Source organism: Brassica oleracea, chromosome C3, assembly GCF_000695525.1.
Source record: "Brassica oleracea var. oleracea cultivar TO1000 chromosome C3, BOL, whole genome shotgun sequence".
Classification (NCBI taxonomy): domain Eukaryota; kingdom Viridiplantae; phylum Streptophyta; class Magnoliopsida; order Brassicales; family Brassicaceae; genus Brassica; species Brassica oleracea.
The window spans coordinates 15,585,129-15,602,608 of NC_027750.1; the positions used below are offsets into that span (position 1 = coordinate 15,585,129).

Consider the following 17,480-nt stretch of genomic DNA (forward strand, 5'->3'; position numbering starts at 1 on the left):
TTCTCCTCTAAAATAGTATTACAAAAAAACTAAAGAGTCTCATGTCAAATACCAGTTACCAAATTATGAACTTAAACGGAACCTGCATATAACTAAATAATGACTAAATTGAGCCATATAAATTTATAAATTTAGTATCATAGAAAAATTGGTGTTTAAATTTTCTAGTTTAGATGGTGAGATTCATACTGTTTAATTTGTAAGTATGGAGAAGAGATTGATATATGAATTTTTATTTATGATCATGGATCTAAATTTTGATTTAAAAGGAGTTTGCTTAAGATTTTATGACTATTCCACAAACAATATAATTTTGGCTGCGTCTGGTCACCCTCCTCCTTACATGTGGAATTCTCAGGTATCATTACTCAACACAAAGACTCAATGCAAATAGATTTGGAAGACAACTCATTGGTGTTTTATATTGGTCTTGAATATTTTTAGCATATCATGTCACCATATGGAACACCCTATGCAGCGGTTTACCCTCATGGAGGAGGAGTTTCCGCTCATCCCGGATTCCCCATGGTAAACAACTCAAAACAATCTCAAGGTGACGTTTTATTCCATAATCAAGGTGACTGACTACTTCATTGTTTCTTAACAGAGATCACAGCCTCAAGTTCAAAAGGGCCCACCTCTAACAACTGTAAGCGGGATAGCCAGTTTTCGTTTCATCGTGGATTGTTTAATGGTTTTCCTCACACTGTTATATGGGGTCTTTGTCAATGGCAGCCGGGGACGCCTTTGAACATGGACACTCCTACTAAATCTACTGGGAATACAGACAATGGACTGATGAAGAAGCTGAAAGAATTTGATGGACTTGCTATGTCTCTAGGAACTGCTGCTGATGAACGTAAACGCTCATGGAACAGCTAAGAAACAGAAGGTTCAACTAACGGAAGTTGTAACGGCCCTGGCCCGATGAACCTTATCAGATACCATAACCCAAACCTTTTCGTTCAAGAAAACTCTTATTAAAACTCAAATTGTCTTACCTAAAACCGAACTCAACTAAAAACTGAAATGTCAAATGAAAACTTAAGGGAAAAATGTTTAAAAAGAAAGGAGTCATAAATGAAAGACTCGAGAAAACACTTGCACCATACGGACATCTACTCCCGCTCTCTCTCGGCCATACTTGTAAAAAGAGGGGGTGAGTACAGAACACTCAGTGAGGGCAGGTTCACGGAACCCACGATCTCAACTCAGGAAGAGCAATCAATCACAAGTCATGAGCTAATAAGATCTATTACACAGAAACCCAACTACCCGACCATGAGCTAAAGACCCTACAATGCACGGACCTCATCCCGATCCCATTCCGCGTTTCCAAATATCCCGGGGTAGTTAGCCTTCACATGCGACTCATGTTCCCACACATCCTCGTGGATCCCATCCATCTCCCAGCGTACGAGCACCATCTTTTCCTTCCGTCCACGGTTATCCACTTGCTTTTCCTCCACAATCTTTACTGGCTTGCTAACCAATGTCAAGTTACGTTGCACAGCCTTTCACTTATTATTCACGTCACTTCTCAACATCTTATCATCAGTTTCTTGACCACCCTAACATGCCTACGTTCTTATCACTTCATCACGTATTATCATCTAAACAACGGAGATGTGAAACACGTCATGGAAATCTGATAATTCCGGCGGCAGTACCAGCCGATACGCGACTACACCGATCCTGTCCTTTATCACGTATTGGCTTAGCTTTTTGCAGAAGTAGATCTGGATCTAGATTTGGAAATCAGTCACTTCTCGAGATCTTAGGGTTCAGATCTCAGTTGCTTGCACGAAGCGGAATCAAGGAGGCGGCGGCTAGGGGTTCGGTTGCGGCGGCTAGGGCTTCGCGGGCGGCTGGCGGCTGGCTTCGCCGGAGGCGGAGTGGCGGCGGCTTGAGGCGGCGGCGGCGGGGTTATGCTCGGGCAGGGCTTCCCCCACTTCGGTTTAACATAAGGGGGTCCTACAGGGTCGCCCATACAACGCTTCATACGGGGACATTTCAATGCTCGCATGGTAGCTGTTGTTATATGAGAACTCCACCAATGGTAGATATTCGCTCCATTTACCTCCCCATTCCAAAACACTCGCCCTCAACATATCTTCAAGTGTTTGGATGGTCCTCTCGGATTGTCCATCCGTCTGTGGGTGATGTACGCAGTGCTAAGGCGAACCTTGGTTCCCAATGCTCTTTGAAACGCCTGCCAGAAAGTTGAGGTAAACTTCGGGTCCCGGTCGGATACTATGCTTACCGGTACCTCATGCAACTTCACTATGGTGTTCAGGTACTCTCGAGCTAAGTCCTCAGTCTTATCGGTGGTTCGTATAGGTAGGAAATGAGCCGTCTTTGTCAGGCGGTCTACTATCACCCATATAGCGTCCTTGTTTCTCGTGGTCCGTGGTAGCCCCGTGACGAAATCCATTGTCACCATATCCCATTTCATTGTCACAATATCCCATTTCCATTGTGGTAAGGGTAGCTCCTGCAACAGTCCTCCCGGAACTCCGCCTTAACCAGCTGACAGGTCCTACACCGGGCTATCCACAAGGTAACATATCTCTTCATTCCTTCCCAGTGATAGTACCGCTTCAGGTCTTGGTACATTTTTGTCCGTCCCGGGTGAATTGCGAATCGTGATTGATGAGCCTGTGCCAGTAACTCGTCCCTCAAGTTCCCTCCCTGTGGTACGCACACTCGGCCTTTAAACAGGATTGTACCATTCCCAGCCGTACGGTACCCGCTCACCTCCTTGTCGACCATCCCTTGGAGTGTGGAGTCCGTTTCCTGGGCCTTACTGATTCGACTCAGTAGGTCAGCTTGTTCCACAACCTCTAACCCGGCGCCCTCCTCGTTCACGGTCGTCGCACAGAGGTGTAGTTATGTAGTTTTGTTAGGGCCGTGGCGAGCTCCTGAGTTTCCTTTGCTCCGGAGATGTCTGATTTCCTTCGGCTTAAGGCATCTGCCACCAGGTTTGCCTTCCCGGGGTGGTAATCAATGACCATGTCATAATCTGCTAGCAGTTCCATCCACCTGCGTTGCCGTAGGTTCAAGTCTCCTTGAGTGAACACATATTTCAAACTCTGGTGATCCGTGAAAATTTGCACCTTTTCTCCGTATAGATACGATCTCCAGATTTTTAGAGCGAATACCACTGCTGCTAACTCTAGGTCATGTGTTGGGTAATTAGACTCGTGTTTCCGCAATTTTCTGGACGTGTAGGCGATTACCCTTCCTTCCTGCATGAGTACGCATCCCACTCCGACCCCGGAGGCATCGGTGTAGACCACAAATGGCACCCCTGGTCTAGGTAGGACTAGTACTGGAGCTCTAGTCAGCATATCCTTTAGTTGTTTGACTCCCTCCTCGCACGCCTCTGTCCATTCGAACCTAACCTCTTTGCCCGTAAGGCGGGTGAGTGGCCTGGCTATTGTGGCGAACCCTAAAACCTACTTACGGTAGTATCCTGCCAATCCGAGGAAACTTCGTACTTCGGTTACGTTGCCTGGTGTTGGCCATTTTGTGATTGCGGTGATCTTCTCGGGGTCCACCGCTATCCCTGCCTCGGAAATCACATGCCCTAGGAACCCAATCTTACGTTGCCAGAAGCTACACTTGCTAAGCTTAGCATATAACCCCTGCTCCCTTAACTTGTCCAGCACGATACTCAAATGGCGTCTGTGGTCCTCCCTTAACTTGTCCAGCACGGTTCTACTCAAATTCTATTGTCCAATCCAGATAATCTCTGAAAATATCATTCATTAGCCCCATGAAAGCTGTCGGCGCATTCGTCAGCCCAAAGGGCATTACTACGAATTCGTAGTGTCCGTACCGGGTACGAAAAGCCGTCTTCCTAATATCCCTTTCATGAATAGGAATTTGGTGATAACCTGAAGCAAGGTCGATCTTCGAGAACCAGGTGGCTCCTTCCAGCTGATCCATAAGTTCGTCTATACGGGGTAGGGGGGAGTGCCCAACACTCCAAAGAGGAAACGCGGAAGGGGCGCAACCCCAACAGCAGAGAGGGCAAGCCGCAGGGCCAAGAGCGTACGCCGTCGAGGGTCGCGAAGGAGCCGAACCAATCGCGGGAATGTCTTGATTTAACGCTACAATTATGTTATATGAAAAGAACTGTTAGTAGTCGTGTAGCTTAGCGTTAGTGTTGTGTAGGGTCTGTCGCGGTCGGAGGAGTGACAGCGTTCACTCTCTTCGACACCGGGGCAACTCACAGTTTTGTAAGCCCTAGACTTACGCGTGAGTGGAACTTTAAGGGGAACTTCAACACCATGGTGACGGGAGTCGAGACTGCAGGAACAGAGAAAATGGCCACGAGGGGAAGATATGAAGAGGTACCGGTGATCCTCGCAGGAGTGAATTTACCCGGAGACCTGCTGGAATTAGAACTGGGGCGTTACGAGGTGATATTGGGAATGGATTGGCTAGCACAGCACAGAGCCGTGGTCGAGTGTGCCAAAGCGTGCGTTAGGATTCCGCTTGATGGGAGGCAAATCGTGTACAGAGGAATGAGAACTAGGACTGGGATATCTGTGGTATCGATGGCCCATGATGAAGAAGCAATCCGGAAAGGATGAGAAGCCTTTTTAGCCACTATTGAAATGGTGGGTGAGACCGAAGCGCCAGATCTGGAAAGTATTCCGGTAGCAGCAGAGTATGCAGATGTGTTTGAACCACTACGCGGACCCCCACCTCAACGAAATAATGCCTTTACGATTGAGCTAGAACCCGGAACCGCCCCGGTCTCCAGGGCCCCTTACCGATTGGCGCCGGCAGAGATGGCCGAACTGAAGAAACAACTGGAAGAACTAGTGGAAAAGGGATTCATACGTCCGAGCAGCTCGCCTTGGGGGGCGCACGTGCTCTTTCCCGCGATTGGTTCGGCTCCTTCGCGACCCTCGACGGCGTACGCTCTTGGCCCTGCGGCTTATCCTCTCTGCTGCTGGGGTTACCAGTTATCCGCGACAATTGCGTCGGCCTTTCCATTGAAAAACTCCGTCTGCATACTCTTCATGTGTCTCAGCATGTCCCAGTTTTGAAAACCCGGGTTTTCCTACTTCTACCCGACCTTTCCCTACCCACCTGGGACAGCACCGGGTGGGTTTAACCTGGCTCTGATACCAATTGTAACGGCCCTGGCCCGATGAACCTTATCAGATACCATAACCCAAATCTTTTCGTTCAAGAAAACTCTTATTAAAACTCAAATTGTCTTACCTAAAACCGAACTCAACTAAAAACTGAAAAGGTCAAATGAAAACTTAAGGGAAAAATGTTTAAAAAGAAATGAGTCATAAATGAAAGACTCGAGAAAACACTTGCACCATACGGACATCTACTCCCGCTCTCTCTCGGCCATACCTGTAAAAAGAGGGAGTGAGTACAGAATACTCAGTGAGGGCAGGTTCACGGAACTCACGATCTCAACTCAGGAAGAGCAATCAATCACAAGTCATGAGCTAATAAGATCCATTACACAGAAACCCAACTACCCGACCATGAGCTAAAGACCCTACAATGCACGTTTTTATATCCCACCTCTAGCGGTTGGCACACGTTCTTATCATCAGTGGGTAGCTCCTACTAGGCTTCTACCCCATATTCTTGTGGATTGGCCACATCTCCTATGGAAGTTCACAGCCAAGTCCTCACCTTAGCTTTTTGCAGAAGTAGATCTGGATCTAGATTTGGGAATCAGTCACTTCTCGAGATCTGGTTTAAGAGTCGGATTCACACAAGAGAGAGATGGGTTTAGGATCTGTCATTTCCAATGACTTAGAGCTAGAGATCATAGTCTTACCTTAGGGTTCAGATCTCAGTTGCTTGCACGAAGCGGAATCAAGGAGGCGGCGGCTAGGGGTTCGGTTGCGGAGGCTAGGGCTTCGCGGGCGGCTGGCGGCTGGCTTCGCCGGAGGCGGAGCGGCGGCGGCTTGAGGCGGCGGCGGCGGGGTTCTGCTCGGGCAGGGCTTCGCTTGCTGTCTCTCTTGTGGCTGAACCCTAGGAGGACTTCTCCTTTTATAAGCAATGGGAAGGGTTATGTCTAGGATTTCCTCTTCTTGGGCCTCCTGCACTTGAGTTTCTTTTTGGGTCTGGCCCGGGATGTTACAGAAGTGATGGGAATACGACTGGGGTAATGTCTCTTGTAGTGCCCTTTGTTTTCATATGCATTGTGTGGACAGAGGTAGTCTCTTGTAGTCCATTTAAATTTAACGTAGACCTTTTTGCATGTTTTTAGGCTGATGAACCAAAACTCAAAAGAAATCGAGAGGGAACTCCAACAAAAGGTATGTGTCCCAAAGAGAACAATTTGGTGTGAACGATAGGATTATTCATTTTTCTTTATTGTAGATGAGAAGAGACATTTGGTTCTGTCTTGCTCATTTCGTTCTGTCTCTCCCTCAAGTGGTGATAACGGTGTAAAACCGGTTCAAAGAGCTATAGTCTCTCCTGGTGTACTCTTTCATGTCACAGTCTTTAGCCATGGTTCAACCTGAAACTTGGCTTCAGGTACCCCATGTGACTTATTCATTGCTCTTTCACGTATCTTCTTTGTTCCATTTTCACTCACAAGCATCCGGTTTTTTTTCTCTTTAGAACGAGAGAGAACTGAAACGGGAGCGAAGGAAACAGTCTAATCGTGAATCTGCCAAAAGATCAAGATTAAGGAAACAGGTTTGATCAAGATTCTTATTTTCTTGGTGTGATACTCAACCTAAACGTTTAAAAGGCTTGATGAAGCTTTCCTTTTTTTTGCCCTTGTTTCAAAAGGCCGAGACTGAAGAACTCGCACGGAAAGTTGAGGCATTGACAGCAGAGAACATGGCGTCAAGATCTGAACTAAACCAACTTAATGAAAAATCTGATAAACTAAGAGGAGCTAATGCAGCCTTGCTGGTAGGTTACTTACCATTGACTAACCAATGGTTGTTTTTTTTCTTCTGTTGGGTTGCAGAATAATTTGAAAAGTTCAGAACCGGAGAAGAGTGTGTCCGGAAATAAGAACTCAGGATCTGGATGCAATGAGTCTAATTCTAGTAGCAAACTGCATCAACTGCTTGATACAAAACCTCGAGCCGACGCTGTAGCAGCAGGCTAACGAATGTTTGATCGTTACACTCTAGTGCCGGTTTATACTTAATTTGTCAACATAAAAAAAAGAAAATATGTGTTGCTAGTTTTCAGAAAACTTGGTAGGTAGTATAGAAAGAGAGGGAGATATGATTTGATGTTGTGGTAGAGGGGTTTTATTTTTGGATTAACCATTTATGGAAGAGCCAAGACTAATCTCCAAGGGGAAGTTGATATAGAGAGGTTTTGTTGTGTGTTTTTCTTTATACATGGCTTCCTCTAATGCATTTAGACATGATGTAATTTTATGAGAGAGCGATCTCTCAGATCGGTGTTCTAACTTTGCGTAAGCTTTTTTTATTTTTTTTTGGAAGGTTTCATGTACAATATTTTTGAACATTTTTGAATCTCTGTGGAGTGTGGAGGGGCAGATGCCCACCATGATCTTTTAAAATTAGTGTATTTTAGCACAAAAGTAATGCACCTGTTTATTTGCATTGCATTGTTTAAGGTCCTGGTTGCAGCTTTTATAGTAAAACCACTTATTGTAAGCCAAGCTTTCTTGTAAAATTTAGCGTTAAATTGTCCATCAGGATAATCAGTAGTAGTTACAGCTTATATATCTTGACCACCTCCAAGCATAGCCTAAGCGAGACTACAAAACAAGATAAACATCATATGACCGGTTGATTTTGGAAATTGAAATCTGAATTTCATGAAGCATATTCATACATAGATGGTTGAGAAGTGGAGACATGGCAACATAAATTACTGGAACCTTTGTAATGTAAGTCTTAATAAGAGTCAGTGTTCTCATATCCCACATCTGTAACAAGAACATTCTTATTAGAAAGACTTCTCTCTACACACTATATATAATGCAGAAGCAGAACTCTCAAACAAAAGATACAAGGGAAAGAAACGGAACGCATAACATGCCTTTGCAGTTTTGTCAAGTAAACCTGTGTAAGGAAATGAGAATCATCAGCTACTTTAAAGCAGGCGATGTAATGGTGTCTTTTTGTGATCCACTTCCTCAAACAGCTCTGTTGTAAATCATTTAAGTTTAAAAAAATTTCCTAATTAACTGTGTACGTTTAGTGATTCTAATAACGCAAAGGTTTTCCACCATATAATCATTATTATTATCAAATTTAGTCGAACCTAATATAATACCATACCACTCAGTTCATGTTATCATGTGTAACAGGTGAATCTGAAAAGAACAGAAACTGAAGGGTAAAAATATCGTAAGAAGAGAAAAGGAGGGACCAAATGGTAAAAAATCGGCGCGCGAGAGTTTCGGCTTCAAACGAATTCTCATCCTCACATCTCACGACAACACAGAACAGAAAGTCTCTTTCTTTCTTCCAAAAAAACTCGAAATCTCTTAGAAACCAAGTTTGGATCTCTGCAATCATCATCAATCATCATCATCACCTCTCTCTTTCTCCATTTCAAGATTATATCAAACATTTCACCGTCTCTGTTATTTAGGTTTCAGGAGAGGTGAATCAATAAAAATAAAATAAAATGGCAGATAAACCGGTTCTTCAAAAACCACCAGGTTACAGAGATTCAAACATGGCCACTCCTTCCCCTCCTCCCCCTCTCAGACCACAGCAACAACCACCACCCATGAGAAAAACCGCCGGAATGCCTTCTTCTTTCCGACCAAAGCCAAAACGCGGAAGCTGTTGTCGTACCTGCTGCTGTTGCGTCTGCATTACTCTCGTCCTCGTCATCTTCCTCCTCTTAGTCGCAACCGCCGTTTTCTACCTCTGGTTCGATCCAAAGCTCCCTATTTTCAGCCTCGCCTCTTTCCGCCTCGACGGATTCAAACTCTCCGACGATCCCGACGGCGCGTCTCTCTCCGCCACCGCCGTGGCCCGCGTGGAGATGAGGAATCCCAACGCGAAACTCGTTTTCTACTACGGGAACACCGCCGTGGAGATGAGCGTTGGCAACGGAAACGACGAGACGGGGATGGGAGAGACGACGGTTAACGGGTTCCGACAAGGTCCGAAGAACTCGACGAGCGTGAAAGTGGAGACGTCCGTGAAGAACCAGCTCCTGGACAGAGGATTGGCTAAGAGACTCTCGGCCAAGTTTCAGAGCAAAGATTTGGTTATGAATGTTGTGGCCAAGACCAAAGTTGGATTAGGTGTCGGCGGGGTTAAGATCGGAATGCTCGCCGTTAATTTGAGATGCGGCGGCGTTAGCTTGAACAAGCTTGATACTGATTCACCTAAATGCATCCTCAATACACTCAAATGGTAAGATTAACAACAATCAAGATTGTTTTTTTTTTTAATGTTTAGTTAAATCCAAAGTTCGAAACTTTATGTGTTTAATATTGCAGGGTGAATATACAGTAATGAGGAAGTAAGAATTCGAAAATGGTGGTGATCTAACATTGTATGAATATATGTAACTATATTGTAGATAAATATATATATATATATATATATATACCTTTACTATATTCTTTTTTTGATCAAATTACTATATTCTATTTTCGTGTTTTATATATTTAATGTTTGGGTATTTGACTACATTGAGATGGAGCATATAGAGAGAGTGATGTGTTACATTTTCGTGTGTGATAGATTTTTTGTTGGTGTAATATTTTGTTGTGAGCTTGGGAGGAAAACATATATGTAATGTGATGAGTATTTTTTTAAATGATAACAACTTGGTTACAAAGCATAGTAAGGGTATAGATAGCAAGCTTGTTCTCCAATCATCCATCTTGGTATGTATAACTCAGCCTTTGTGGCGTATGAATGGTCAAATTCAAAAACACTAGTCAATCTCATTTGTTCACAATAGATAAAACATGACTATAGTCTGGAAGTTCATCTTCATATTTAACTTTATCTGGTTAACCTATTTTGTTAACGCTGAACAAATCGTCAATTACATTATCATATAATATATATTTCTATTATATATGATTATCAACTGTGATATATGCAATATTAATAAGTAACTTCACACACAACAATTCTATGATATAGTTCTCTTTATAACGTTCGGATCGAATACCAAATTTACATGTACGAATCTTTGATAGATAGGCTTTCTATATAGCACACAACTACGCAACAAACATTTATACTTGCAACGCTCATGAACTTCTAATAAGCTTTGTATTATATAATATGAAAGAAATTATATTGTAAAAATCAAATTTTAGATCGTGTGTAAAATCTTTTAAATTTTGACCCACTAGACCGTCATCTACTCTATTAAACTTTAAAAAAACTACTATACAAGAGTCTATCATAGACCAAGTCTAGATTATTAATATGTCCTATTAAATTAATAGGACGAATATAAAATTTGAACATATTGTGAACCAAAATAGTGGGCTATTAAGTAACAAAAGAAATATTTTTGCGTAGATAGTTAAAACGCTTCTCCTGGTAGATGGGACATTTGTTTATATAGAGATTCCACTTATATATGGTATATTTTTATTAAACTTATCTGATTCTTAATAATTTTCTTAATTCATTATTTCTTAATGATATATTTCCATAATAACATTTAATTTAAAATGAAGTAGAAAAATATCTTCTATATATTATTTGAGAAACATTACAACTTTTTTTGTAGCCACGTGTCATCCCTATGATGATTCTTAAAATCATTAGAGAAATATGTTGGTCTATCTAATTATATAATAAATTTTTTATTAAACTAACAATAAATTCATTATTAATGTACTTTATTATTTCTTTAAATAAAATTTACGTAATTGCCTAATGTGGCTAACATATATATGGCAATTAATGATTTTGAATAATAAAGATTTGATAAAAATTATTGTATCTTCTATCATATTTTTTTAATATTAAACTATTAAATAAATTAAACAACCACAATAACCATATAATAAAAATTTAGATTTTTCTGTATATGTTATATTTTTAATTTTTAAAAACGACTATAAATTACTAAAACAGTTAAAAGTCTCACATTCAAATTATTACAAAATTATATAAGTAAAAAGTATAATTTAATTAATTATTAAGATTAATATATATATATATATATATATATATATCGCTTTAAATTAAACTATAAGCCATATAAAATACATAAATCTTTTAGTTTCAAAATTTACTTTGAACAATTTTTTGGTAAAAGTTTTGAACGAACATTGACAACTTATTTTTTAAAAAATTATAAATTATTAAAACTATTAATCCCAAAATAAAAATTTTGTTATTAGTAATTTAATTTTTTTTCTATAAAATATACAAATGATCAAAAAAACTATATGAATAGAAATCATCATTTAATAGACATTAATATTAAAAATATACTAAAATATACTATATATGTTAGTATCATTTAAATTTAATTACATATCCTATCAAATATTAAAAAAAATATTTTTAGATTAATAAAATTGATTTATATGTTCGCACCAATTTAATTATATATTTAATAGTTGCTGAATTTTAATACAATTTTTATATATATAATGTTTATCCCGCGCAAAGCGCGGATCTTAACCTAGTTGCATAGTAAAAACAAAAAATGTAATAAGATGTCCATGAAACTTGATTTTTTGACAAAATGCATATAAAAATCACTTTGGTGACAATAATAATAATCTATTTCTTATGACCAAACATGAAAATATATATCAAACATGAATTTGATTTACGTATGATGAAACATGTGTATGATTTTTGTATGACCAAACACGTATAAATAGCAATTATGGCGACATCCTAATTTTTGATTTTTGTTAATTAAATAGTTTTAACATCATGTGTCATCAAATTATTTTAAAAAATATTATTATTAAATAATTTTAAAATTTTATTTTTGTTAGGATGTTTTTAAAAAGGGCTCTTTTTCACTTACAATTAAATATTTATATATATATATATAAAATACTCTTTTACATTTTTTGTTTAGGATTTTAGGAAACGAAAATTACTACCATATAACTTTTTACAATTATCTTCTGTTTAAAATTTTAGAAAAATTACATTGTTATCAGATAATTATTTCTAGTTACTATTAAATAAGTTTAAAAAATTTTATTTACACAATTCAAATCAATACTAATTTTAAACAGAGGGAGTAATTTTTAGTATCACGTTCATCATCAAATTCTCTTTTAAAGACATCACCAAATAACTTTTTACAATTTTATTATGGTTAGAACTTAAAAATATGATAAAAATCTCTTTTGTTTATGATTTTTTTAAAATATATCAAATATTATCTTACAGTTTTTTTAGGGTTTTAGAAAAGGAAATTAATATTACATAATATTTTAAATTTTTATTATGTTTAGGATTTATAAAACTAAAATTACTATCTAATAATTATTTCCAGTTAATATTGACTATTTTTAAAAAGTTGATATTTTCGAAATTTGTTTTTCAATATCACAAATATTTTAACAAATTTTCCTTTGTTAATTAAATAATGTTTAGTATCATGTTTATCATTAAATTTTTAAAGTGAAAATTACTATTAAATAAAATTTTACAATTATTTTTTGTCAGGATTTATTAAAAGAAAAAAAATCTTGTTTGGTCAAGATTAAAAAGGAAAAATTATTTTAAAAATCTCTTTTATTTAGGTTTTTAGGAAAAATATTTATTTTCACATAATGACAGGTTTTTATTGACACATTAACAATCTAATATTTTATTGGCATATACCACAATCCTATCGGGTGAAATATTTGAAGCTATTTTTGGTTTATAATTTTTTTAACTCAAAATTACCTATGAAAAAAGAAAGTTAGTTATTTATAAGAAAGATAATATTGCTTTTAAAATTTAATTTATTTAGACTTTTGAAAAAGGGAAATTACTTATTTTATAATGATTTTTTCTTTAATATTTTTCATTAAAACATTTCTTGTATTGGTAGGATACTATAATTCGCTTTTGTTTAAAAATTTTATACAACTAATTTATTTTCAACAAAATTTTCTGTTTAACCGATTTTATATTTTGTCATATACGTACGAACACATATTTATCATATTCACACATACTCATGTACGAAAACACATCATAATTGAAAAAAATTACGTTAGCACCATAAAATGTAATAAGATAATAAAACAAATTGAGTTGTATCAGGAAATAAAGAGAAAATACTTAGGTAAAATTTTCTTGTAAATATTATTTCGTTTTGTGAAAATAATATGTGGAAGCTTAAACCTAAATATAGTTGTGAAATATTTGTAGCTACTTTTGGTTTATAATTTTTTAACATACAATTATCTATAAAAAGTAAAGTTTGTTTTTTATAAAATAATAGTAATACTTTTACAATTTTCTTTTGTTTAGGCTTTTAAAAAATAAATATTACTTATTTTATAGTTAGTTTTACTTTATAATTTTTTTGATTAATAATATCTTGTCCTTGTAGGATTTTATAATTCGTTTTTGTTTTAGAATTTTTTTTTAAAGTTAATATGTTTCTTTTACAATTTTCTTTCTTTAGTATCTTTAAAAACGAAAATTATATTTTTTAAACAAAAAAAGAAAATTTACTTTCAGATAACTTTTTACAATTATTTACTTGTTTAGGATTAAAAAAAATTTTGAAAATTACTATCCAGTAATTTTAACAATATATATAATTATAAAAGACTATGTAATAGTAATTGTTCTTTTCCAAAATCTTAAAAAGAATCGTAAAAGTCCATTTTTGTAATAATAATTTTCATTTTCTAAATCTCTTTTAAATTCTAAAAAAAAAATAGATATTATATTTTTGACACATGCCATAATCTTAAAAAATTTATTGACACGTGTCACGATCATGTTAATTATCAACTTTGAATAACCAAGGTTTATATAATAAGATATAACAGATTTAAGGTCGGTTATCTCGTAAATACGAAGGTGGTAACCAATGGTTATGAATCATCAATTGGTAAAAAGGTTTGTCATCTCTGCAGCTGTGCTCTGGCATGTGTTCTCAATTTAGGCAACGAGGCAAAGAACAAAAAATAAAGACAATGTTTAAAAAATCGTTATGTGTTAGTAATACGTTTTATAAGAAGTTGTTGATTAGACGGACAACAAAGCAAAGAACAAATATTAAAACTTTTTACCAACTAAAGATTATTTATTTATTACGATATAATTTAATAATAGAATCAAGGATGATTTTTTTTCTGGTTCACTATTTACTCATTAGTAGAGTTTTACAGAAATAACTTTGCCCATGAAGTGTTTTCTAGGCTTTGGAAAGGTGCAAACGCAAGTTTAGCGTTGTCTGTTCTGACCGTGAGTCCTTTCGACAAAGAATGTTTCTTGTTATGGTTACTATTTTGTAAAACCGTTTGTTTCTGCGAGCTACTGATCATGGGGGAAAATTCATTGAATATGTTGCTAGGTTGGGATCTATACCTTGTTATGATTATTTCTCCAATGTAATGGAGGGCTTCACGGCAGAAAATCTCCATCTTTGACACCTTATGTTCCATTTGTGTTGGAAGTGGATTTCACATTATATCATATTCAGCCCAGTTCTAGAAAAGATCCATAAAATTCAAAGGCCAGACGAAGAGAAAGGCCCTCTTCACTAGAAGACAAAACTTGACGATAATGATAAAAGGGACGAGATGAGTTCGGGTTCATATCTAAACGGTCAATAAGTACGGACAATACAGTCTAATCAACATTAAATGTCTTGGGACGAGGTGAACTACATCTAGATTGCAGAAAATATGTGACCTCACCTAACAAGACCGAATATATGACCCATTAACAAGGACGATTAGCCGTCGATAACTTTTTCACTATAAAAAGAGGGTTCAGCAAATATAGCAACAATATGTTTTTCTCTCTAGAACTTCTAGAGAGAGATAAGCCCTTTATCAAAAAAAAAAAATACTTCTAGAGAGAGATTTTATAGATATATACTTAGCGACCTTGATACTTATTGTATAACGAGCTAGATTTGATAATCGAACTCGACTCACATTTGTAACTTTTTGACCCGATTTTCTTCTAATATTAACAAAAATTTCGACCTATTTTGTCCCTAATCATATTATTAATCACTATCCAAACTCACTATTCACCAACTTGTTGTCGGGACGATATATAGCACGCTCCTTAGCTTGTATCTCTTGTTATACTGTTGAGTTCAGACACGCAATTAACGGAACACAAAGAGATGTGAAACTGGGTGGTGTTTGGATACCTTAATTGACGCTGTTAATCCAGTCAAGAGCTCAAATAATGGACAAAATTACAAGATGTTTATGGACTGGTCTTGGTGCTCAACACATGCGAGGGATGTTCCGTTCTCTGCAAGATGCTGGTCGATACTTGAGCCCGTGAATAATTTGTCTCTGAACAAAAAAAAAAACATTCAGATCTTCTATTGTGCCTTGCTATTGTTAAACATTGGTCTCACTACTGAATCTTTACAACTTTTAGATCCAGAGAAACATTCTCTCGTTTATTGGTTAAAATTCAATGGTATGCAGTACAATAGGTGCAAACTTCACTGCTGGTTTTGTTGCTGCTGCAGCTACTTGCCCACTAGATTTTGCAAAGACTCGGTGTCCAATAGACGTAAGAAACATAACCAAGTCTCTTCTTCCTTACCCCAAACTTATACCTTGAAGCTTCTTTGCCACTCTCTGCTCCTGTGTAGTTTGTAGCAAAGTCATGTTTTTGATAAGGGCTATGGTCCCATGTGAAATGGTATAATAATTCCGTAATTTTATAATGGTACCCTCATGTGCAATTGTATTTATTATAATTATTATTTTTTCTATGATTTGTTTTGTTTATCATTCGACATTTACATTAATATTTGGGAAATTGCACCCTGTAGCCATAAAAAAACACAAACCCACTATCTAACCAAAAACACCCTCTCTCTTCTTATTTTTCTTCCTGTCTCTCTCTATTCTCTAACCTTCTACTAAAAATCTAATTACTCTTTTTTTTTCTGGTTATTTGACAAATAAACCCTTAAAAAAAAACACACACTCTCGGGAAATGATTACATTGACATTTACATTAATATGTTTTCACCATTTAGAAGTGTAACATCCATAGCTTTTAAGATAGAACCGAGAATGGTAATGTACTACTACTAATATAATGTAAGTGCCGTTTCCACAAGAATAATTCAAACTAAATCGAATATAACGGCAAGAAATTTCTAGATTTTATTTTGAATTTTTCAGATTTCCATGGAAGGCCACAAATTTGAACAAGAACAGGATTTGTTTTCGTTTGTTTTTTTTTTTAATTCTGTTCAAAGTTAATAATAATTGTCAAAATATCTGGTGATTCAAGCAAAGAAAACACACACTATAAAGGATGAATAAATTGAATATCGAAGAAAAGGAATCGCCATCATCATCATAATAATCATAATCTGATGGAAAACAACAGAGATTCAATCTCCAGGAATCATCATCATGATCATAATCAGGACAAAAACACAAATCATACTCGGGATTTTATCCACACAAAAAAAAAAAGAACTGGTGAAATGAAGAGACAAATCAGAAGAAGCCGTAGGAAGAGGATGCATCTAGAGGATGAATGAGGTAAGTCAGCACCAATGCCAACACCATTAGCAGATACGCAATCCCTTGATCTATCGATGTCCCTGGAGATTAAAAAACACTCTCGAATTCAGATCTGGAGAGACTAGAGAGAAGAAGAAGAGAATGTGATATCGTTGAATATGATGCTTACCATCACTGGTGGGAGCAGGAGCGGGAGCTAGGGATTGAGCGCCGGCGAGAGACGAGATGACGGCGAAAACAAATGTGAATAACGCGAAACCAGCAACGTAACTCCTTGACGCCATTTCTCTCTCTGGTGTTTTGATCCGACGAAAAAGGAAGTTTGCCGGAGTATCTGCAGACAGGACGATAGAGAAGGAGGAAAGAGAGACAGTGTGAGGATGATGCTGATGAAGTGAAGAGACAACTTGTTTAGGTGTTGTTCTTATAGTACAAGACCCGGTTCATGATTACAGGTTATAACCGGTAATCCACCCGGTCAAATCTATTTACCAGTCGACTGAAATTTCAAAAAGCAATGATTTTCATCGATTCTTCCGTTTTTTCTTCTTCTTTTTTTCTTGTCAACATTGGATGTATCTATGTTTGTAGATAAGTTTTATTTTATTTTATAAAAAATTGGAAAAAAAAAAACTAAATAAACGACATATTTGTAATATTCAAATTGTTCGATTTGGATATAATTGAGGTTTTAACCGGACTTCAGTTGTTTGTATTACGAAAAAATTATATAAAAGTTATGAATGGAATAGTGGTTATTAAAAATATTGATATAATCTAACTTAATTTTCGACCAACAAAAATGATGAATTTAAATTTTGATTTTAGGTAT

At 36.9% G+C, this 17,480-nt stretch overlaps 2 protein-coding genes and 1 pseudogene across 2 annotated transcripts; 2 read left to right on the forward strand and 1 right to left on the reverse strand.

Moving 5' to 3' along the window:
* The first annotated feature begins 244 nt into the window (after positions 1–244).
* On the forward strand, positions 245–7,120 carry LOC106329973 (annotated as a pseudogene).
* A 1,333-nt stretch (positions 7,121–8,453) lies between these two features.
* LOC106333064 lies at positions 8,454–9,803 on the forward strand. Its single transcript, XM_013771550.1, has 2 exons — positions 8,454–9,368; positions 9,455–9,803. The coding sequence occupies exons 1-2, from the start codon at positions 8,626–8,628 to the stop codon at positions 9,468–9,470; spliced, it is 759 nt and encodes a 252-aa protein (XP_013627004.1). The 5' UTR covers positions 8,454–8,625; the 3' UTR covers positions 9,471–9,803.
* Positions 9,804–16,447: 6,644 nt separating this feature from the next.
* Positions 16,448–17,055, reverse strand: LOC106332451 (arabinogalactan peptide 16-like). The gene is made up of 2 exons (XM_013770909.1): positions 16,818–17,055; positions 16,448–16,728 (listed from the first exon to the last, which is right to left on the reverse strand). The coding sequence occupies exons 1-2, from the start codon at positions 16,930–16,932 to the stop codon at positions 16,622–16,624; spliced, it is 222 nt and encodes a 73-aa protein (XP_013626363.1). The 5' UTR covers positions 16,933–17,055; the 3' UTR covers positions 16,448–16,621.
* Between the last annotated feature and the right edge of the window lie 425 nt (positions 17,056–17,480).

What these genes read in the sequence shown, in the direction of transcription:
- LOC106333064 (XM_013771550.1), top strand. Translation starts at nt 8,626, where the DNA reads ATGGCAGATAAACCGGTTCTTCAAAAACCACCAGGTTACAGAGATTCA.
- LOC106332451 (XM_013770909.1), bottom strand. Translation starts at nt 16,932, where the DNA reads ATGGCGTCAAGGAGTTACGTTGCTGGTTTCGCGTTATTCACATTTGTT. An exon ending in TCCTGCTCCCACCAGTGATG is followed by an intron (nt 16,729 to 16,817) that starts GTAAGCATCATA and finishes TTTAATCTCCAG; the next exon opens with GGACATCGATAGATCAAGGG.